We start from the raw sequence: 24,671 nt of genomic DNA on the forward strand, positions 1-24,671 counted from the left end.
GCTCTTTGTTTTACCACTTATTTCCACTGGTACAGAACAACATTACCTACATTTTACATGAATATATGGACAAACTATTATTGTTCAATTTTAAAAATAATAATAAATAGTGTTGCAATGGCCAATTGTTTTTATGGCTGTCTTGTAATAACTCACTGATTGTAATACTCACTCACACAGTAATACTCACTCACACATTCAATTGTATAAATAAGTGGATTTTTATGTAAATACCTTAATAAAAAAGCACTTGTAAACTCTGAAATATAGACAATGGAACCCAAAAGGTAGGTATTACAATAGCTTATTAAATTAAATAATCATCCATTTCTGGGTAATAAAATAAACAAATACAATGCAAAGTGCATTGCAGCATTAAATGGTAGTGATTAAAACAACCACAACTGTCAACAAACGTTTAACTGATTTAACATTTTCTTCTACTATTTTTTGGAAGGCAGTAGGGCTGCAACTAATGATTATTTTAGAGAACTAATGTTGTAATTGTATAAGGAACACACAACCTACCATTATTAAAAATTAGCGTTTACATGAAGAATTAACCCAACCGTTACATTAATTTTATGTTTATCAATATTTAACAGTGTATGTAATGTAATACACACTTGGCTGTGATACTCAAACACTAACACGCAGTGCCAGTCAGAAAAGACATTGAAAAAGGCTTTAAATATATTATTTTAAAAAATGTTTGGATTGATTTTTTTTAACTCTGAATGTAACTCCCGCCACATTTAAGGTGGAACGGAAAACTCGCTAAATACAGGAGTGATATAAATTTACTAAAATGAGACATCTTGTTTAACTACTCTAGCGGGCTCTAGTGACACTGAGTGAGAGAAAAACTAACGTCGCTAACGTTACCTTTGACTAAAACTACGGCCTGTTTTGGATCTGCTGGTCGAGCTGACACATTTAAGGTGGAACGGAAAACTCGGGGGGAGGCTAAGGCTTGTTCGCTAAACGCGAGTGTATTATCAATGTACTAAGAAAAACAAATGTTGTTTAACTACTCTAGCAGGCTCTAGTAACATTGAGTGAGAGAAAAAGTAGAATTAACTTACTACACTTAATCTCTTTCACACATAGCTCCAACAGGAGCCATGCGAGATCAGCTGTGCACATGTTGCACCTAACGCTATTCCTTAAAGGCGTTAATGTAAAGTGTTCCCATACTTTTGATGACTTGGGGTCGTACATTTTTCTCTCTGCTTGTGCTAACATTATCCTCTGCTGTGACCGCCTCCGCCATTTTTTAAACCCTTCTTTCAGAGTTCGTCACGTGTAGCAACTGTACCTGTGTGTATAATAACTTAGACCCAACTAATCGATTATTAAATTAGTTGCAAACTATTTTAACACTCGATTTGAATTGATTTAATCGATTAGTTGTTGCAGCCCTAGAAGGCAGATTGGCATTCAGGAAAACCAAGTGTCTCGGGTTTGATTGTTGTTCTCTGATTGGTTGAATGACAAGCCTTAGAAAAAAATGGCTCGGTCTTAGACGGGAACCGGCTCTCATCGTTCACTTACAAGAGCCGGCTCTTTGAACCGGTTCGTTCGCGACCGACACATCACTAACTCAAAGCCACCAAGTCGAAACAAGGCTTTATACAGTAAATGGGAGATGTGTCGTAACCAGGAAACATCGTAACTCGGGACTGACCTAACCCGAGGACCTCCTGTAATTGTAATTAAAATATCAAGCATTCTCCAGCTTTTCTGCCATTTTATGGCTGTGTAGACAACTGTCATTTTATTAAAATAAAAACAAAAAACAAGAAGGCCTAAAAAATGAGTATTAATGTACTATGTTTTTAATTTTTAAATTGCCTAAACCAAAACTCACACACTTATGGATACAATATGAACTCAGAACAGAACAAATAGATGCACATGCTTTCAAAACCTTTTCCTTGATGAACTCTTACTAAAAGCAGTGACAAATAAATTCGACTCACTTGCCCTTTTCAAAGTATTTAACTATTTAAACTAAATCATAAATAACTGTTGCTTATGGCTGCATGTTCTGCAGTTTTTAATAACCATCATAGGGGATTATATTGCTCACAGCAAAACAGTGGAAGCTAGAGAGAAACATGGCTGTGATTTCAGATTTAATACCGCTCATAAACCTTGGATCAACAGAACATACAAGAGTTTAATATTTGGGTTTCTGAGTGGTGAACTCAGAAATTCAAGTTTAGTTTCATGTGGACTCTGGACCATTAGTGTGAATATATAATATCAATTAGAAAACAAAATACGGTACTCTAAACGAACACTATAAACATTTCAGGTTTCCATCCAGGCTCCAGACATAACAATGCAGTCTAATTGGTGTACACTTGGGGATTCTACATGAAACAATGCCTGATGGAACTAATTATTAGTGGAACTGCAGGCTTATAATGGAACTTCCCATTTTAAAACAAATAATGCATCTGTGCAGTTATTCCAATCTGTGCTAAGGTTAGGTAGTATAACGATAATACCGAAATACCGCGATATTTAAAAACGTGGAAGGTATCTCAAAATGAGGGCGGTGTTTATGACGTGTGTTTGCTGTGTCAAATTTCTCTTCTGTGCTTTTAAGAAAATGGCCAAACGTTTTTGTGCATTTAAGTGAGCCACAGGGAGGGGGCGCTCTGGGAACTCACTGACTGAGATGTGACAGTCAGAAAACAGGTGGAGAAAAACAAGCCCAGTATCCCACCGCAGTGGTGAGTTTAGCGCTTAGCTTGGGTTAAGAGCGGAAGAAGGATGAAAACAGACAAAATACTCAGAAGACACGTCACTCGACGTTGTGCTCACAGCTATGAGGCTTTATCCTCTAATTATGTGTTTTGAACCTCAGTTCACTGGAAAATTATCTGTGATGTGCTAAACCAAGTGCCTGTTAGCTGGCCAGTTCTGCTTCTAAACAGTGTAGAACCGTCTTATTCTTAGTCGCGGTAGGTCCAGAGCCCACCCGGAATAACTGGGCGTAAGGCAGAAACACACCCTGGTGGGGACACCAGTCCTTCACTGGGTGACACAGACTCACACATTCAGACACTTTTGAGTCGCCAATCCACCTACCAACTTGTGTTTTTGGACCGTGGGAGGAAACCGGAGCACCCAAAGGAAACCCACGCAGACCCAGGGAGAACACACCAAACTCCTCACTGACACTCACCTGTAGGGAGACTCGAACCCACAACCTCCAAGTCCCTGGAGCTGTGCGATTGTGACACTACCTGTTGCGCCACCGTGCCACCCAGAACCCAGTCTTAGTTCACTTATTTTCGAACTTTTCTCCTGCTCAAAAATTGAAATTTGCTCTCTAAGAAATGGGTCAACTCGTGTGTTGGTGTGCACTATTGGGCTGTGCCGAGTTAAACAGCACAAGCATTCAGGAAACCCTTCACTCACAGACATAAGGCTCAGTGCAGCTCAACAGTGCACACCCCACACACCCACACCCTCAGTACACCCACAGTAATACCCTCAGTACACCAACACACCCACAGTAATACCCTCAGTACACCCACACACTCACAGTAATACCCTGAGTTCATCCACAGTAATACCCTCAGTACACCCACAGTAATACCCTCAGTACACCAACACACCCACAGCAATACCCTCAGTACACCCACACACTCACAGTAATACCCTCAGTACACCCACACACTCACAGTAATACCCTCAGTACACCCACAGTAATACTCTCAGTACACCCACAGTAATACCCTCAGTACACCAACACACCCACACACTCACAGTAATACCCTCAGTACACCAACACACCCACACACTCACAGTAATACCCTGAGTACACTCACAGTAATAGTCTCGGTACACCCACAGTAATACCCTCAGTACACCCACACACTCACAGTAATACCCTCAGTACACCCACAGTAATACCCTCAGTACACCCACAGTAATACCCTCAGTACACCCACAGTAATACCCTCAGTACACCCACAGTAATACTCTCAGTACACCCACAGTAATACCCTCAGTACACCCACAGTAATACCCACAGTAATACTCTCAGTACACCCACAGTGATAATCTCAGTACACCCACAGTGATAATCTCAGTACACCCACAGTAATACCCTCAGTACACCCACAGTAATAATCTCAGTACACCCACAGTAATACCCTCAGAACACCCACAGTAATACCCTCAGTACACCCACAGTAATACCCTCAGTACACCCACAGTAATACCCTCAGTACACCCACAGTAATACCCTCAGTACACCCATAGTAATACCCTCAGTACCCCCACAGTAATACCCTCAGTACACCCACAGTAATACTCTCAGTACCCCCACAGTAATACCCTCAGTACCCACACAGTAATACCCTCAGTACCCCCACAGTAATACCGTATACTGCGATAGAATTTAAAATTTATATGTCAGTATGAAGGGCGGCACGGTGGCGCAGCAGGTAGTGTCGCAGTCACACAGCTCCAGGGGCCTGGAGGTTGGGGGTTCGATTCCCGCTCCGGGTGACTGTCTGTGAGGAGTTGGTGTGTTCTCCCCGTGTCCGCGTGGGTTTCCTCCGGGTGCTCCGGTTTCCTCCCACAGTCCAAAAACACACGTTGCAGGTGGATTGGCGACTCGAAAGTGTCCGTAGGTGTGAGTGAATGTGTGTGTGTCTGTGTTGCCCTGTGAAGGACTGGCGCCCCCTCCAGGGTGTATTCCCGCCTTGCGCCCAATGATTCCAGGTAGGCTCTGGACCCCCCGCGACCCTAAATTGGATAAGCGGTACAGATAATGGATGGATGGATGTCAGTATGAAAAATGTGGATACTGCCCATCTCTAATCAGTACTATATCTGTTATATTGTAATCTTCTTGAGGAAAATATACATAATTTCTGGGCTGCCACATGGCAAGGAAGCCATCTAAATCAATGCACAAGTCAGGAGAATGACAGAGTGGTCCAGAACAACCTTTGGAAATATTCAGAAAGTTTAAAGTGTAGCCAACTCAGATGTTGTTTTTCACCATTTGCCACACTTCCTACCAGCGCCACTGCTCATTCCACACATTCCCCTGTGCTCCAGTTTTGCAATGTGCTGAAGTGAATGCTTTTCCTTAAGGAGTCAGACAGAAGAAGGACCAAGGGAATGTTCCAAAGGTCAGAAAAACCAATGAATGCTCATCTTTACATCAAACAGACCTAAGTTATAAGTCCATCTGACTGACTGACCAATCTCTGACCAAGCCATAAAGAAACAGAAAAGCATATCCATAAAGGACCCTTCAGTAGAAGCTTTTTTTAGAAATGCCTTCAATGGCATTTCCTAGCACCAGAAATAAGGTGCTCAGTGCAAAAATGTTATTTAGTTATTCCCAACTGTAATTTCTAAAACAAGTTAATGTTCTCCACGCATGCCAGCCAACCCTTTAGCACCTAACATTAAATGACATGTTTACATTCAATTATATATGCTTTACAATTTAAAATCATTCATTCATTCATTGTCTGTTTCCACTTATCCAGTTCACCCACACCCACTTTTGAGTCGCCAATCCACCTACCAACGTGTGTTTTTGGACTGTGGGAGGAAACCGGAGCACCCAGAAGAAACCCAGGCGGATACAGGAGAACACACCAAACTCCTCACAGACAGTCACCCGGAGCGGGAATTGAACCCACAACCTCCAGGTCCCTGGAGCTGTGTGACGCTACCTGCTGTGCCATCGTGCCGCCCCAATTTAAAATAACTTCAAAGTAATTGTTTGATCATGTTGCAGATTGGGAAGAGTAAGTTTGAAATTGTTATCATGGATGAGGTGCATTTTGAAAAAAATGTAGATAAAGAAACGAGTGCAAGGCTGATGGAAGCTAACTGCTGAAGTATGTTAAGAAACTGATTCTTTCTGTGAGTGATGGGTATACAATTATGTCAGTATCTATATGAGGAGTTCCCCTGCACAATGAGACCCCCCCCACACACACACACACACGCACCTGTTCCTTCCCATTTTTTCATGGTCCTTAACGACCACATGCAGCTCTGATGAAGAGTCTAAAGGCACTCCTTTCAAGTCCCATTCAAAGCCCTGTGAAAAGATAAGAGAAAATAACACAAGAGGGTGGTGAATGAGATGGCTGTTCCATGTGTGGTATGATATTTCAAAAACATCTCTTCAACACCATTAAGATAACAGTTACAACTAAGCCAAATGATATCTAACAACTGATTACAAATATCTCTAATTACAGTTCTCTATCTGAAGACCAAGATTAGCTGAAGATTAGCTAAATCCTTCTTACAGTGAAGTCCCAAATACAAAAGATTCAACAGTGTGAAAGTACCAACCTCATTCCAGACTGGGTTGACATTATTTTTGATGACTTTGGTTTTCTTCTTCGACCCTGAAAAAAACAATAGACAGAGCATTGTGTCACTGCAGATATCAGTAACAATGACATGGTAAAAGTCTTAGAAACAAATCTGAAAGGGGTCATTTAGGCCAGCATTTTTAAATGAAAGACCACAAAGGGTAGGTGCAAGATCCTGTTACAGCATCACAACAAAATATTTAAAAAGCACTGCAGCTGTTTATGGCATCATTACTACAACATGGAATAAAGCATGATGGGTCAGATTGTTCCACATATAATAGAAGGAAACAGATTTCTTTAAAAGGGAGGAGAAGGAAAGCTGTGTATTGACTTCCTGTCCACACAGGAAGTGGTGTTTCTGGTAACTCTATAAACAGATCTAAGATTGGTGCTATGCTGAAGTGCCCTCTGACAAAATGAAATACATGGCATGTTTGGAAATCCAAATCAACATTACAATATTCAACTGGACTGTATGCAGAAATGTGGGTACAAACTACCCGATGCACTTTTAGAGGTGATTTCTTTCGAGCTGACCGCAAAATAAACAATAGATGCTCTGTCCATTGAAGATCTGTAAAAAAAGCCTGCCACACAGCCCAGCCCACATGGTTAACTGCTGAAAATGTAACATTGATTAAATCTGTTTTTCATTCTGATTACAATAACCACAGTAGTTACATAACCCATAACACCGCCCATGGCAGAGCTAACATCTTTGTAAACTTGCCAAACTCAGATGTGTTTTGAACACACTCTCATGTCACTCAGTCTCCAACAGTATGTCAAACTATAAAATGCTCCAGGAAAGAGCTGTATGCTTCCTGCTTGGACCATTAATGGCAAGGGGTATTAAAATAACTTATCCGGCAGACATTCATTACCGGGCATTTCTGGAAGCTAATCAACACTAGCCAGTTGATGTCTAATATTATACCACAGTCCCAAGCTATTTCCTTAATAAGTAGTCAACAACAGGCAGTGTAACACAAAAAGGGCAAAAGAAATGCTTGAAAATGTGCATGAGACATAGAAAAAGTTGAGCTCAGTTGTGTCAGATAGTGACAATTAAAGGAGGCATATTCAGTTTTTTATTTTATTTATTTTTCATTGACTAATACTACAGTCCACATGTGACGTTTGGGAAATTGTATCTACAAAAACTAATTCTCTTTTCCAACCTCTCTTGATCCATTATAGTTTAACAGACTGTTTTTAGCTATTATGCCCATAAAACATATTTAGATTGATCTCTTTTCTGACTGCACTTCATTTATACAGCACTCAACATTGACAGCAGGCTGAAACATTCCATATAGTTCTATGACACTCTGTATCAAAATGAATGCCATTTACAAAAGCATTGCGTTCCTTGACAGCACATGAAAAAAAAGTCTAATATTGACCATGAACACTATTATGCAACAACACCAGCTACTAAAGTGTAGACTACGACAGCCAATGCAACTTAACTACCAGCCTGAACTGAACATTTATCTTTTAAAAACACAAAAAGATTAATAAATGCACATTAGCAATATTTTATGTTAAAAAATTCATAGAAAAATCTGCTTGACACAAATGTTTGGATACAGGCATTACATGACGTCTCAGGATCTAATTTCACCATTAATAATTGATGGTAAATAACACATAATAGGCAAATATATGTAATTGAGTTATTTATATAATGTCACAACCAAAGTAAATTGAGAATGGGGTGATTTGCAGCTTAACTTACATAAAGAACATATATTCTTGGAGGTAAATGTTATGTTTTGAAACTGAATATTTGATATAGCCTCATTTAGTTTAAAGCAAGGAAAACTGACCTTTGTACAGGTGCATCACAATAAATTAGAATATCATCAAAAAGTTAATTTATTTCAGTAATTCAATTCAAAAAGAGAAACTCATTATACATATGCAATAAAAACTGAGTGATCTATTTCAAGCGTTTATTTTTATTCATGTCGATGATTGCGGTTTACAGCCAATGACAACCCAAATCATTATCTCCGAAAATTAGAACAATCAACACAAAACACCTGCAAAGGTTTCCTAAGCCTTTAAAATGGTCCCTTAGTCTGGTTCAGTAGGCTACACAATCACAGGGAAGACAGATGTGCAGAAGGCAGTCATTGACACACTCCTGCTGTATCTAAGCATATTAATGGAAAGTTGAGAGGAAGGAAAAATGTGGTAGAAATGGTGCAAAAGCAACAATGACAACTGCAGCCTTGAACGGATTATCAAGAAAAGGATATTCAAAAATTTGCTGCTGGAGTGTTTCAAGAGCCACCACACACAGACATATCCAGGACATGGGCTACTGTCCTTTCGCATTCCTTGTATCAAGCCACTCATGACCCACAGATAACGGCAGAAGCGTCTCACCTGGGTCAAGGAGAAAAAGGACTGGACTGTTGCTCAGTCATGTTTTCAGATGTAGGTAAAATTTGCATTTCATTTGGAAATCAAGGTCCCAGAGACTGGAGGAAGAGTGGAGAGGCACATAATCCAAGCTGCTTGAGTCTAGTGTGAAGTTTCCAAAATCATATCAGAGCCGTGTCATCTGCTGGTGTCTGCTATCAAGTCCAAAGTCAGCGCAGCCGTGAAATTTTACCAGGAAATTTTAGAGCACTTCATGCTTCCCACAAGCTTTATGGAGATATGGATTTCACTTTCCACCAGGACTTGGCACCTGTACACACTGCCAAAAGTACCAATACCTGGTTAAATAACCACAGTATCACTGCTTGATTGGCCAGTAAACTCGCCTGACCTGTATTGTCAAGAGGAGGATGAGAGACACCAGACCGAACAATGCAGATGAGCTATCAAAGCAGCCTGGGCTTCCACAAAACCTCAGCAATGACACTTGCTGATCATTTCCACGTCACGCCGCACTGATGCAGTAATTCATGCAAAGGAGCCCTGACCAAGTACTGAGTGCATATACTGAACATACATTTCAGTAGGCCAACGTTTCTCTATTAAAATCATTTTTTAACTTGGTCTTATATAATATTCTAATTTTCTGAGATAAAGACATTTGGGTTTTCATTGGCTGTAAGCCTTAATCATCAACATTAAAAGAAATAAACACTTGGAATAGTTCACTCTGTTTGTAATTAATCTGCATAATATATGAGTTTCACTTTTTGAATTGAATTACTGAAATAAATTAATCTTTTGTTGATATTCTAATTCATTGAGATGTACCTTTATTTCAAATCCTTTTAAAGTTTAGTTTAATGAATTTGTTTGTTTTGGGAATTGGTTCAAATTAAAGCACATTTACCACACTTGTCAATCAAAGCTTAGCACAGTAAGAAAATGAAAAACTTGCAACAAACAGCTGAATCAAAACATATCATGTATGTTTCAACACTGTTAGCATTTTCAGCATAGTTCAGAAACCTTTTTCTTTCCCCTCCTCTCCCTCTCAGAGCTTACTCACAGCTCCCTCAGTGCAGGACAATTTGCCTCTCTGATGTCTATAAATGGAGAAGGTATTCAGTTCCATGAGGGAGGAAATGCTTGCCTACTTTAACATTAATATCGCTCTGTTACAACCTCACAGACACAACTTGGAATTCCTTTTGTTTGCATTGATGTTTACAACATGAGTGAGTTGAGGTAAGATCTATTGGTGTAAAAACCCAATTAGGATACTGTGCAAAATGTAAATAAAAACAGAAGGGGGCACCTACAGCCCACGGGTTAAAGACCTGGGTCTGGGATTGGAAGGTCGCTTGGTCGATCCCCATGACCGGGGAAGTGAAAGAACAGCACTGTCCTCGTCCCTCAGTCCATGGCTGAGATCCCCTTAAACATGGCACCAAACCCTCAACTACTCCCAAGATGCTAAGTGAATATGACTTTCCTGCTTCCATTTCATGTATACTTTGCTCCTTGTCTTGCAATTCTACTGTTATTAGTATCATAATTAGATCTCCTACTGATTAGGTATATTTATATATATTTAATCTGATTACATTAAGTAATCATATTTGCACCATTTTAACTTCACTCTGTGAAACTGAATCTTGCACATCTTATTTTGCACTTTCTAGCTGATACACACCTTTTTTGTTGCCCTCTTTCACTGATACTATCTATAGTTTGATCAGAGGAGGATGGGTCCCCTTTGTGAGTCTTGGTTCCTCCCAAGGTTTCTTCCTCCAGCCTCGAGGGAGTTTTTCCTTGCCACTGTCGCCTTCAGCTTGCTCGCATTGGGCTTTGATTTTAATGTTCTGAAACTGTGAAGCTGCTTTGTGACAACATCAGTTGTAAAAGGCGCTATACAAATAAAGTTGATTTGATTTGATTTGATTTGATACTGTGTCCAATTCACTGATTCCCTGTTCAATGACAAAGTTGCATATCAAGCTAAATATCTACATAAACATTTACATCACACATTAATCATAGATCCTGCTTGGCATGCCTTTTACAGCTACAAATGATGGCCTGATGTTTCAAAGCTTGATTCAAGAATTGAGAGTCTGTCTTTATAAAGTGAATTGGCTGATCTTTACCCCATGAAATGAACTGGTAAACACTAACTAACTGAAATACTTAAAATTTCTTCACAAAAAATGATATCTTGAAAAGTGCCACAAAACTGACTACACTCCTGTTCAACATGTAAGCACCATTCCCAAAACTGACCTAAAATCTGTAGGACATCTTAGTAGAATGCTAAAGCGGAAAGTACTACTCTTCCAGAAAAAAAAAATCTAAATAGATTCATTTGTGAAGAATGGTACATTCATTCATTATCTGTAAGCGCTTATCCAGTTCAGGGTTGCAGTGGGTCCAGAGCCTACCTGGAATCAGAGGGCACAAGGCGGGAATACACCCTGGAGGGGGCGCCAGTCCTTCACAGGGCAACACACACACACACACATTCACTCACACAGTCACACCTATGGACACTTTGGGTCGCCAATCCCCCTAGCAACGTGTGTTTTTGGACAGTGGGAGGAAACTGGAGCACCCGGAGGAAACCCACGCGGACACTGGGAGAACACACCAAACTCCTCAGAGACTCACCTGGAGCAAGACTTGAACCCACAACCTCCAGGTCCCTGGAGCTGTGTGACTGCGACACTACCTGCTGCACCACCATCACAAAAATGTGCACCAGGAGCTTGGTTTCCTTGGCCAAACAAGGAATCTCATCACCACTGGACACACCGGAGTGTGTTCTGTGGAGTGACAAATCACACTTCTCTATCTGTCAGTCTGATGGAGGAGTTTTGGTGAATACAAGGAGAACTTTACTTGCCTGACAGCTCTCTGCCAGCTGTAGTGTGGTGAGGAGAATTATTGCTATGGGGATGTTCCTCAGGGGTTGGCCTAAGCCCCTTTGTTCCAGTGGAAAAAAAAACTTAATTCTTCAACATACCAAGACATTTTGGACAATTTTATGTTTTCAGCATTGTGGGAACAGTTTGGGAAGTGGCCTTTTCTGTTCAGGCAATAAATTACCCCAGTGCAAAAATGCAGGGACCATAAAGGCATGGCTGAGTGAAGCTGGTGTGGAACAACTTGACTGGCATGCACTGATTAGGTTCCCAAAAGGCAGGGTGCTGTCTTTTTTTCCCCCTATTATGAAAATTGTGTTAGTGTGGACAAACACGTGAATCACAGAAGGAATGCAATGAGAATTGAATATCTATGGTCTATATTTCAGATAAATGCATAAGTCTCTTTCACTTTTGAAACATTTGTAGTTTAAACCACGTGAAGAGCTTACTTTTAGCACGATCTGTCCTCATCGGACATGTGTGATTTTTGCCCATTGTGTCACCAATGTGCCATTTTCTAGGTATTGTCACAGTGAAAGTGGTGAACAAAATACTTTTTCTGGTACTCAGGAGGAAGTGACCGCAAAAAACTGGAAAAGAATAAGCAAGGTGAGTGAGTTTCATACCACAGCAAACTGGGCAAGGATACCAGGGACTGTTCTTTGGATAAACAGTCATCTTTTAACATTGCTGAACCTGCAATGCTGCCTCCAACTTCATAATTGCAGATTACAAACAATCATATTGGTATAAGAGCCTAAATACATAAACAGTTCACAAACTATTAACATAAATATAAAACATGCATTCTCACCTCATGTCATATACATAAATACCCTGAAGTACATGGCTGGGTGCAGGATTTGTTTATATTCCACCCAAAATTCTACAATAACAGTCTTAACAACACAGGTACACTGTCTGTAAAGACCCTTGTGCTTAGTACAGCATCCTTCACTTACATTCATTCATTGTCTGTAACCCCTCAGCTTATCCAAGTCAGGGTTGTGGTGTGTTTGGAGCCTATCAGGAATTGGGCACAAGGCAGGGACACACGCTGAACTGGACGTCAGGTCACCACAGGGCAACACACACTTACACATATGAACATTGTAGTTTGGACAATCCACCTACCAACATGTGTTTTAGGACACAGAGTAAACCCAAACAGACACGGGGAGAACACACCACATAGTCCTTGACATTGCCCTAAACCAGAACAATTATTCAGCACAAATATATAATTGAGGGGGAAAAGTCTCAGCGTGTCTTCTTCATGAAACCACAGATTTGTAACAACACTAAAGTCAAATTCTTTTTTATGGTATAATTTTGTATAATAATTTCATATCTTATCATCTTATAACTTTATGGATGAAGCAGTGTTTAGGAAAGGATTTATCATGTCTTGCCCATGGTTAACTTTTTACCTTCTCCATCATGGGACTTATTACTGCAGTCTTTTGTAGCTACAGTTTCATGAGTAAAATTAAGCAAACTAAAACAAAAAAAAACCCTCCAAACCAACTGGCTACAGAAAACAGCAGCAAAAATACTTACATTTTTGTCATCTGGTAACAGTCTAAGTCTCAGCTGTAACATTTCTAACAGGCTACAGCTGAGGCTTCACCTGGATTTTTAAGCTAGGCTTCATCTGAGCATCTGTAAACACTGGTTTAAATGTGATATAGGTAAACACATTACATATAACAATTATAAAATCATTCTGGCACCCCAGGTTAGCTTTTGTAACTGATGCCCAGGGATTAAATTTAGTGTTTTATATATATCCAATAATTTCGCTAGTTAACAGCTTCCAAACACTAGCTGCTACATTTCAAACTCAGTGAGTTTCTTTTTTGTAAGATTCAGTTCCACTTTGAATAGTGCACTAATTACATAAGTTCAGGTGGAATTAATTTGGCAAAAAACCCTCTGCCAGAGTTAGCCAGGTAGTTTAAGTTGTGCTCTGTTCTTTTCCTTTGACTTGAGGCCTAGCTTATCTGGCTAAACTAGAAATCCTGCTTTAGAAAACAGGATTTCCACAACTCAGAGTGCACCAAGCCGTGGTTGAGTCCAGCACAGGTTTAACTCAGTCCAGCACTGTTTTAACAGTTTTAAGACTACGGATTTAAGGTCGGGCGGCACGGTGGTGCAGCAGGTAGTGTCGCAGTCACACAGCTCCAGGGGCCTGGAGGTTGTGGGTTCGATTCCAGCTCCGGGTGACTGTCTGTGAGGAGTTGGTGTGTTGTCCGCGTGGGTTTCCTCCCACAGTCCAAAAACACACGTTGCAGGTGGATTGGCGACTCGAAAGTGTCCGTAGGTGTGAGTGAATGTGTGTGTGTGTGTGTCTGTGAAGGACTGGCGTCCCCTGCAGGGTGTATTCCCGCCTTGCGCCCAATGATTCCAGGTAGGCTCTGGACCCCCCGCAACCCTAAATTGGATAAGCGGTTACAGATAATGGATGGATGGTTTTAAGGTCGTTACCCACGACACACACTGAACCGCTCACACAGAGCCCCACACAGGTTGTTCTCTGTTAAAAAAAAAAGCTCTCTGTTAGCAAGAGCCATAAATCCTTTGCATAGCCGAATGTAACTGAAGAATGCGGGGCATATTTTTTTAAATAAGGAACCTACCCTTGACAAGGCACCAGCCCATAGCAGGGCATCAAATACTCAAGCAGTCACTCACACAAGACCTGTGGACAGTTTCACACAATTAGCCACAGAGACCCAGGAATTACAAGTGGGGGTTGAACCACAAGTGATGGACATTTAGAGTGTCAGCACTACCTGTTATTAAAGTTGAAAGCTGAGATATTATGACAATAATACAGCTTAATATTAATTTGCCGAATGACGTTCTGCCTATTCAATGCCAAAATAAAATTATCCCACAGGAGCTTTCAAAAATGATGCAATTCAGAGTCAAGTGTCCTAGGGATACAGATCGGGCTGTCCTTCGGTGGCTCATAATAGAAATTAAATATATATAACAAAACAAACTACAGGGTCTGAGCTGTTCGTTAGAGAGGTACCGTGTAAGAAAAGAAAATGGATGTCCATAATTCCACCATGTAAACAACCAAAAATGTGAAATGCGTGGACGTTGCCATGGTAGCTCCCTGTCCCACACTCAAACACACATGTTCTTATGCGTCAATTTGTAGGAACAGGAAAAAGAAGACAATGAAAGGAACTGCCAGTCATCGTGTAGAGCAGTCTAAAAGTGGATATCTAAAGTCTGCCTTATTCATTCATTCCACAAAGAGACGTTCCAGTCTTTGGCTGGATAATCTTAGAATATCTTGTCATATTTCTCTTCGTGTTCACCAACTCTCCTCAAGGAGATCAGCTTTTCTGCAGAGCACAGTTCCAATCTGCTTCTGGTTCAGGCTCTCAAGAACCATGAGAATTATTATTAGTTGGAGGAGCTGTAGCATAAAATGGGTGGAATTAGAGTCTACAGGAAGGTACGGATGTTTCTCAATATGCGTTCTCGTGTTTCCTTTCGTTCTTGTGTTCTTGCTTGACGTCATCTTCCAATTCCAAAATTGCATTCCAATATTCAACAAAACAAACCCAAGGAACGGTCAAAGTACCCGGGTGTTTTTATAGATCTGCTCCAATATAACAAGCATACATTAGTTCATGACTTGCCAACAAGAACCCACTGAATGTCCCATTACTCAATGCAAGCTTTGTGAATTTGCTTTTGCAAGATTAATTCTCATTAACTTTCTTCTTATGAGCATTCTTCCATAGACCACGAGCCCATTCTTCAAGTTCTTGTTATTGAGAACCAGCCTAGATCCCACAACCAGAGCTCATAATGACTGCTCTCTTACTGGTTCACAAACAGGCAAATGACCAGTTTTACTTACAACAAAAGTCAAATCTCATATTTTCTCATGTACTGCTCCACGTTTATTAATGACAACACACACTTTAAAGTTTCCCAATTTTTTTTATCTTGAAGTGAAACTTTATGTGTATTTTCTATAGACACCATTCCTCAGGGACAGGCACATAGTCCACTTTTTTTTTTAATACACGTCGAGGACAGTGCAAAAATGTAGGCCACAGAGGCCCTGAGGACCAGACTGAGAACCACTGCTTAAAACTTTAAAGTAGATTCTTCAAACTCACACAGGAACCCAGGCCTATTTTTAAATTTTGCTTGTTTTCCATTCTATTTTATCTTCTTAACTTATCTTTGCCCCCAAGATATGTTCTCAGCATTCGTCTAGGATTCATTAACAATAATAAAAAGTTCTTGAAGCACAGACTGTAACATCTGAAGCATATAGACTGCAGTTCATATGTCAAGTTGAAAATCTGCATGAATCTTTGCCCATCACTCCCACTGATTAAACATGAATATTCACATATCCAGTGTTATCTCTCCATCCAGCTTTCATTTATAAGGTTTATCATTGATTGATATGGAACTTGATTGATCTGTAGTTGGACAAGTTCCAACTCTGCTCTTGACACTTGAAAAGATTGGTGTCAGAAATTCAGATCGTAACATGTTTAATTACTATTCACAGTGCACACAGCACTCATTCTGACCTCAGCAAAATGACCATCACTTAAAATAAACACTAGGCTTTCGAAACGCAGCACCAAAGACTTTCATTATGTGATGCTAGACTCTCAGAAATAAAGGTTCTGAACTGTTATGTTTGTACCGCTCATGGAAATGTGATCAAACAAATTCAGAACCTTTAATGAAGTTACATGTGTAGCATATTCCGGTACAATTATACTTCGTAATGTCATAAATAATAGTAATAATACATTTCATTTATATAATGCCTTTCTAATACACACTAAGTGGCTTTATTTAGAGAGAAATATCTTCCCCTTCCCCCTGGGTACATGAGGACAGTGTATCATTTAAACAAATTTAAGGCACACAGCTGGAATTTAAAAAAAACACAGCTGAATGATTTAAGGGGGGAAATCTGACGGATATTGTGATTGCAATTTTAATTTGATGTTTAACAAGAAAATAAGACCCTCCACCTTTTTCAGTCGTCCAGACTTCCAAATTATCATTTGTGAGTTGTTGTATTTTATATTCTTTATTTTAATAAATCATTATGAATAAAGAAAATCCTCATTAGAAAACCGTTCTCCTTCAAACTGCAATTCTGATCATGATTAATCATTCAGCCGCACGGTTAAGCTTTTATTCTGGCAGTGTGCATTGTAGTATGCCCATGGTAACATTCATGGTAACATTAACATCAGCTGAATGTTCTCCTACAAGTGTGTTACCTCTGAACGTGATGCTGGCCAACGGGTCACTCTGGCGCTCTCCTTTCTCCACATTCTTCACATGAGTGGCTCTCTGGAGCATACACCTCAACATGCTGCCACTATAACCACACTTTTCAACTCTCCAAAACAAAAACAAGACTTCCACACATCACAAGCGAGCAGAGCGTCCAGCCACAGTGAGGTGTGGGAGTAGGCTTGCAGTGCGTTCCTCTCAGTAAATGTAAATCCTTTGAAAACTCCAGAAACAAGACAGTATCCAGTGCCTCTCACACAAACAGAGATGTCTCATGAGAGAAGTTACAGAGACAAATGCTTTGTTACCAAGACTAACACATTCTGGACCAACCCCCCCACAAGTCCACTAACCCAGCCCAGAGGAAGTCTAAACATTTCCTGCTGCCTTGTCCACTATTGCCTTCCCTCTCTCTTATTTTCTTATAGAGTGTACAGTGTTTAATTCAATTACAAACACCCCAAAACTTAGGACATATTTTAAAATGCTGTAAAAACATGTGTCTGTGATTTGTTCATTTTCTTGAAACATTATTTATCTGATATTTAATATTTTGGCTGAACAAAGTCAAAGCAAGAGTGAACAATTACAGAATATTCAAGTTACCATCTTTTAAGCCGTAACAGATAGGGGTCTCATCATTAGTTACAAAAGGAGCATCCACCCAATGCTCAGTCACTACAAGCAAAGATGATGGGTAATAATTGAAAGGAAAAGTGATGTATCACAGTTAACATGCCTCTCTGGGTTTGTAAAAATGAACCAATCAGAGATGCTATAGTACAAAATGTCATGGAAATGCTGCTGATTCTACGTATTTCCCTTCAGTTAAATTGAGTCAGCCTATAAGGCAATTGATGTTAAAAGAGTACTGTTTTGTAACTCTTAACCTTTAGAGTATACAGTCCTAAGTAATTCATTCATTAATTCATTGTCTGTAACCACTTATCCAGTTCAGGGTTGCAGTGGGTCTGGTGCCTACCCAGAATCACTGAATGCAAGGCAGGAACACACACTGAAGGGGGCTACAGTAAAAATGTAGTTGAAAACTGGCTCAAATAAATATGGAGAATGTGCAAAATAAAAAAGTTGTTTCAATGATCCTTTTACACAACTACAACATGAAATGAGAAAACATTAATCTTATTCACAGCATGTTTAACTGAATGAGGTTAATGGAGGTTGTGTGTTATGTGCCAGAGCCGACCATTAACAAACCTGTCATTAAAGAGCCTGAGTCTTCTTTAGAATATGGCTTTATTCAGACAAGGAGCACCACCTGCTGCTACAAAAGAACAGCACCGTCACATCTGAAATTAGACTGAGTCTATTATGAAGTCTTAGACCCATAAATGCAATCTATAAAATACTATTTATATTTTTTACATTTATTTAATAATAATAAATAATAAAGCTTTATAAACCAAAAACACTGATCTCTCTTTTGAATTAACTGTCAAAAAAGTCATCATTTGAACCAGAGAAATCTATTGTGCATAATAATTGTAAAATCTTTTGTTAGCTATGTCCATGAAACTACTAAAATGACAAAAGAATATCCCTAAAATTGAAACCTGCTTGCAGATTAAACCTGAAATGGCTACAAAATCACAAATAATCTCCCAAACATTCTGCCTTCCTGTTATAGATTCCAAATAAACTGAACAGCAGTTGCTTTCTAGTTTCTTATTTGAATTTCCTGTTCCACCTTAAATGGTGTAGGAGATCCATTCTGGCATCTTTACCATTCATTCATTCATTATCTGTAAGCGCTTATCCAGTTCAGGGTCACGGTGGGTCCAGAGCCTACCTGGAATCATTGGGCGCAAGGCAGGAATACACCCTGGGGGGGTGCCACTCCACAGGGCAAAACACACACACACACTCACACATTCACTCACACCTACAGACACTTTTTTTGAGTTGCCAATGCACCTACCAACATGTGTTTTTTGGACTGTGGGAGGAAACCGGAGCACCTGGAGGAAACCCACGCAGACACGGGGAGAACACACCACACTCCTCACAGACAGTCACCCGGAGCGGGTATCGAACCCACAACCTGGAGTTGTGTGACTGCGACACATCATAGGCGGCACGGTGGCACAGCAGGTAGTGTCGCAGTCACATAACTCCAGGGACCTGGAACTTGTGGGTTCAAGTCCTGCTCCGGGTGACTGTCTGTGAGGAGTTGGTGTGTTCTCCCCGTGTCTGCGTGGGTTTCCTTTGGGTTTCCTCCCACGGTCCAAAAACACACGTTAGTAGGTGTATTGGTGACTCTAAAGTGTCTGTAGGTGTGTGAGAATGTGGGTGTTGCCCTGATAATGAATGAATGTGTATATCATCACTGTCCATTTTTGTCAATTTTTAGATAATTCTATCATTTGAACACAGCAACTGTCCTTCACTGCATGTGAAAATGTCATGATGAATCAATAGAAATGCTCCAGAATTACTTTCCAGGAATTTAATCGTTTATACATTCACTTCAGTTGAAAGTTTCCTTCTCCTGTAAAGTTACACGTTTTTAATTGGACAGCGCCACCGTGCCACCCTACAGCGATGATATCTAACACAACTGTTAATCTAAATTACATCTTATATCTACCTTATAAGCAAACAAAATGCTTTAAAAAATCCCTTAAAAGATTAAAGACACCCTCTCACACGTGCAGACAATGGATTTTACTCACAGGCTTTGATTGTGCAAAGACTGGAGACCTTACAGCGTCACTATTTGCATATGTCAATACTACAAACTTAGAACAATATTAAAAACAATTTATTTAACTATAACATAATGCAGTGGCTCTGGAGGTGTTTCTGTTGTAAATCAAATATTGAATAAAAACTTACAGACAAGTTCAACTTCTTCCATGTATGGACAATTGTTGTTTTTTCTCCTCAAACACACCATTCCACCTTAAAATTGAGAGCATAGAACTGCATTTCCCCCACAATCATAGACGTTCCCTTTAACCTCTGTTCTGATATACTTATAGATGAGCTACAAATATGTGATGGAAAATATAAGCTCTGGGCTATAGAAATACATTTGCCATCAACGTTCCATCTTTATAATCATAATAATCCATCTACCACACATTTCTAAATGCAAGGAGTGTTTTCTCTGACAGCATGAATCTGCATTTCCCAAGCTTCACTTAAACTTCTTAACCCAATGCTAGCCAACAGGAGGCCCACCCTAGTCATTTGTTTTCTGAGGCTGAAGTTTAGGGGACAGTCTGAATTGAAGAAAGGTCAGTATTCAGGCACTGTGTGCTGAACTATTATCTGAGCTCTTAGAAAGGATTGTTTTCTTTAGCAGAAACAGGCAGAGGTTTTATTGCTTGAGGATAAGTGTAGAAGAGGGCAAAGCGTTCATCAATATATTATGTGTTTGCTCTTTTTTCAGAGGAAGCCATGGCCCAGTTAGCTCACAGGGATGAAAAGAAATGTTTTCTAACTGTGAGTGGAAGTCTAAATTACACTGAGCTCAGTGTAATGTCATAAAATGTCTTTACTTAACTGGATACACATAAAATGAGTATTTTTTTATGTGTATACATTTACTGTATATCCTATATTCATCTGCGTTGTTTGGCTAATCTACTTTGGCTGTATAAAACATATCAGAAATATTCTACAGATATTTGTTTTGGTTTGTGTTGATAGTATTATTCATTCATTCATTATCTGTAACCGCTTATCCAATTCAGGGTCGCGGTGGGTCCAGAGCCTACCTGGAATCATTGGGCACAAGGCGGGAATACACCCTGGAGGGGGCGCCAGTCCTTCACGGGGCAACACACACACACATTCACTCACACACTTGGACACTTTGGAGTCGCCAATGCACCTACCAACGTGTGTTTTTGGACTGTGGGAGGAAACCGGAGCACCCGGAGGAAACCCACACGGACACGGGGAGAACACATCAACTCCTCACAGACAGTCACCCAGAGTGGGAATCGAACCCACAACCTCCAGGCCCCTGGAGCTGTGTGACTGTGACACTACCTGCTGCGCCACCGTACCGCCTTGATAGTATTAGTCACTGTTAAATTTAAATTTTATATATATATATTAAATTATATATATAATATATATTATATATTATATATATAATTTAAATTTAACAGTCTTAAATTTAACAATCTTCTAATATTAAAGGAAGATATTGCTGTGAGCTTGGTGTGTTCTCCCTGTGTCCATGTGGGTTTCCTCCAGGTGCTCCAGTTTCCTCCCACAGTCCAAAAACACATGTTGGTAGGTGGATTGGTGACTCAAAAGTGTCCATAGGTGTGAGTGTGTGAGTGAATGTGTGAGTGTACGAAGCCCTGCGAAGGACTGGCGCCCCCTCCAGGGTGTGTTCCCGCCTTGCGCCCAATGATCCCGGGTAGGCTCTGAACCCACTGCAGCCCTGGATAAGGGTTACAGACAATAAATGAATGAATGAATGATATTGCTCTGAAAATTTGACTATATTCAGCCACAAAAATATTAGTAAGTTCGATTCTGATGTTGGATGATAAGACCTGGATCCCCCATAACTCCATAGGCTTGGTCCTCCATAACTCCAGACACAGTTCCAATCCTCCAGCCCAACACCAAAAGGATTTATACTCCTGTAACTATTAACTAACGTTTGGCATTGGGCATGGTAAAGTTCCAGAACATCTCATTTCATATAATATACATTTATGGAGGTTATGCAAGCTGTGTGTACACACCTCAACACTGGTTTTCACAGTGCAAACACCTTAAAATATCTGAATCCGCTAATTACAAAATGTGTCTACCAATCTATGGACACACAGTTAAGTCAATTTTGGGGGAACACTTTAAATCACAGCCCGCTATTTACTGGGTAAGTACAGAGTAAGTACCTGTTAAGTAAACCTTAAGATAAATAAGTACTGAGTAAATAAATGGTAACATACATGTGGTATGACAGTTTATGCAAGTGATTATTACTGTCAGTTTTTATAAATAAGGAATGCAGCTTTTCACTGTAGTTCTGAATGTAATTATTTACAGTGCACATACAGAGAAGGACATGAACAGCTACTTTCTTTACAGGCACTAGCAGAGTTTCATGGTGCTTTGTACACATTAGGTTCAGGACATGTGATTTACCATAATAATCATCTTTACATACTTGTTTTGCCTATATGTGTTAAGACATTAACCAGTGAAGCAGCTTTGCTTAAAGTATGTGGTATCAGGGTAAAATACTCATTCTTGCATGTTTTAAATGGTCAGGGGTTTTATAATTTTTATTCATTTTTTTTATTTAATCTTTAATTTTAATTAAGTTTTATTTACAATGGCAGCCTAGCAAGCAGCAGGAGCTACTCCAATACACATACATACATGTGCATATATACATAAACACACATGAATACATATACATACATACACATACATACATATAGACAATAAAAAAACGATGAAACAAACTTTCAAGTTAGTGTTAAACCAGGTCCAAGAATGAATATAAATCTCCTTAATGTGATTCTTGAAATTAGCAATTGAGATAAAAGATTCCAGTTTGAGAGTTTTTTTTTTTGGAGTGTGTTCCAGGTGCAGTGTATTGTACAGACATCTCACATAGCCTGACATCATCAGCATCAGTTCTCTTGCCTTTGGTTAAGTGAACAAAGAAACGAAACTTAGTGCCTTCTATGAAAAACACAGCACCGATTCCAACCACAAGCTACTGAAGTTAGCCACATTATTCTAAAGAACTGAAAGGATTTGCCTTATAACTTCAATGTAATTTCAACCTGTACCTGCCTGACGTTTATAGACTTAATAAGTGTATGGGTGAATAGAACATAATACTGCTCTATTATTACCCAATAATTTACCACATTCTAGTTGTAATTGTATACCATTAAGTCTGACATATGACCTCGTGTTGTGTGTATTCTATCTTGTAAAGTCCAGTCTAAAAAATTCTTAAACCTGAATGTGTGGTGCTAAACAACTATAGGCTGCATATAACATGTTAAAATGCACTTATATTTGCTAAATTACAAAGTTAAAGCAACATCAGGTAGTATTTTATTTCCCCTTTAAACTTACAGCTTCATAATAATTGTCATACTTCACTGACCTGTGACAGAGAGAATACAACCACTGTTGTTGCTACTCCTGGATCAGCACTATAGAAACTGCACTATGTAATTTTAGCAGGCACCCTCTGCCTTGATTTCAGGACAGTGCTGTAAAACCTTTATTTGTTAGTAAACACTGTATGGACTGGGGAGAGAATGGTAAGCTTTAATGTTAAGGAGGTTTAAATATTATAAAGAGCTTTGAAAAACAGAAAACTATAGGTATTTTCTGTGATATGGCTCTTTAAAAACCGCAGTGCCACGGCTTATAAAAGTGAAAGTGAGCTGGGCTGAGGCTGAATAAACAGAAATATAGTGGCCTCAGCAGATTGTGTCAGGTTCAGTAGACCTGCTCTGGTAAATCTTCCCGGCTGTCATTCAGGAGCAAAGAGCAATAAACTTGAAAACTGGGCAGAGCAACGGTGCCCCAGTTTAAAACTCTGATGACACAGCACTCCATACAAACACACAGCCATGCGGTAGCTCACTCACACATACACACAAACGCACACACGCACAAACACACACAAACACTGCCACAATGTAACCGGAACCCCTACATATCCCAGCCCACCTCAGAGAGTCAGTAAATGAGAGACTGAAAGCGAGAGAGAGATGGGTAGAGAGAGAGAGAGAGAGAGAGAGAGAGAGAGAGGGAAGGAAACTGCTTTTCCAATAATAACCTCAGCTGTTGAAGTGTGGAGAAGCAAAGGCCAGGGGCAGAGGGTAGGGCAGAATGAATGGTGGCAACTTCACCAACATTACTAAAATAAAACCTTCACCCACAGGCTTGGATGTACTTTCATATCATAATGGACATTTACATTATGCAGCTTCTGTAAGCTTCAATAATCCCAACTATAAACCTGTGAAGAAACAACCAGTGCAAGTGGTTATTCCAAGCACTGCTCCAAAATAAGCCATCTCTTATTAAACATGTACTCTTTTAAAAAAGTCTTTTTCTGGAACCTAATCTGGTTCCCTGAAAAAAACCTGCAGAGGATGCTTCATGCCTTGAGTGTATAGTACAGTCAGGTCCTCTTGAACATTTGCAATGGCTCTTCGCACTCACACCCCATCTATAAGAATCTGTATTTAAAGTACCATCAGAGAAACAGAAGAAGTAGTTCCTTCATGGCTGCATAGAATGTTTCAAGAATCTTTATGTACACTTTTTGAAAGGGAACAGTTCACAGAATTTGCATGTCTGTGCATCACGTCCAAGTAATCACTGCCCACCCCAAAATCCCAGAGCTTACCTTCATGTGTGACGCAGCAGTAGGCATCTGTGATGTCTTCATCATGCGTCAGCACATTCTGAGCACAGAGGATAAATACACGCAGCATGAGGAGAGTCCTGACCTGTCCACCACGCTAGCCGAACACAGGCAAAACCTCAGACAACCAGACACAGACTAGCGTCGCTGAAAGACTGTCAGGAGACAGTGGACAGATAGAAGAGATAGAATGAAGGACCTAGAGAAAAGAGGAGCAGTCCCGCAATGGACTGGCTCTGGGACAGCAGTCTGCCAGCGCTGGCACCGCTG

The 24,671-nt window shown here is 40.0% G+C and overlaps 1 protein-coding gene across 2 annotated transcripts in view; it reads right to left on the minus strand.

Annotated features, from left to right (window-relative positions):
* Positions 1-17,202, minus strand: part of dysf (dysferlin, limb girdle muscular dystrophy 2B (autosomal recessive)) — a 92,579-nt gene extending 75,377 nt beyond the window's left edge. For both annotated transcript variants that reach the window (XM_066680369.1, XM_066680370.1), the window contains exons 1-3: positions 16,987-17,202; positions 6,355-6,410; positions 6,003-6,094 (exon numbers count right to left, since the gene is read on the minus strand). In XM_066680369.1, coding sequence (XP_066536466.1) covers positions 6,003-6,094; positions 6,355-6,410; positions 16,987-17,080 — 242 coding nt within the window. In that variant the 5' untranslated portion in view covers positions 17,081-17,202. The remainder of the gene's footprint in view (positions 1-6,002; positions 6,095-6,354; positions 6,411-16,986) is intronic.
* Positions 17,203-24,671: the final 7,469 nt, after the last annotated feature.

The sequence above is a fragment of the Hoplias malabaricus genome, chromosome 9 (genome assembly GCF_029633855.1).
Source record: "Hoplias malabaricus isolate fHopMal1 chromosome 9, fHopMal1.hap1, whole genome shotgun sequence".
Classification (NCBI taxonomy): Eukaryota; Metazoa; Chordata; class Actinopteri; order Characiformes; family Erythrinidae; genus Hoplias; species Hoplias malabaricus.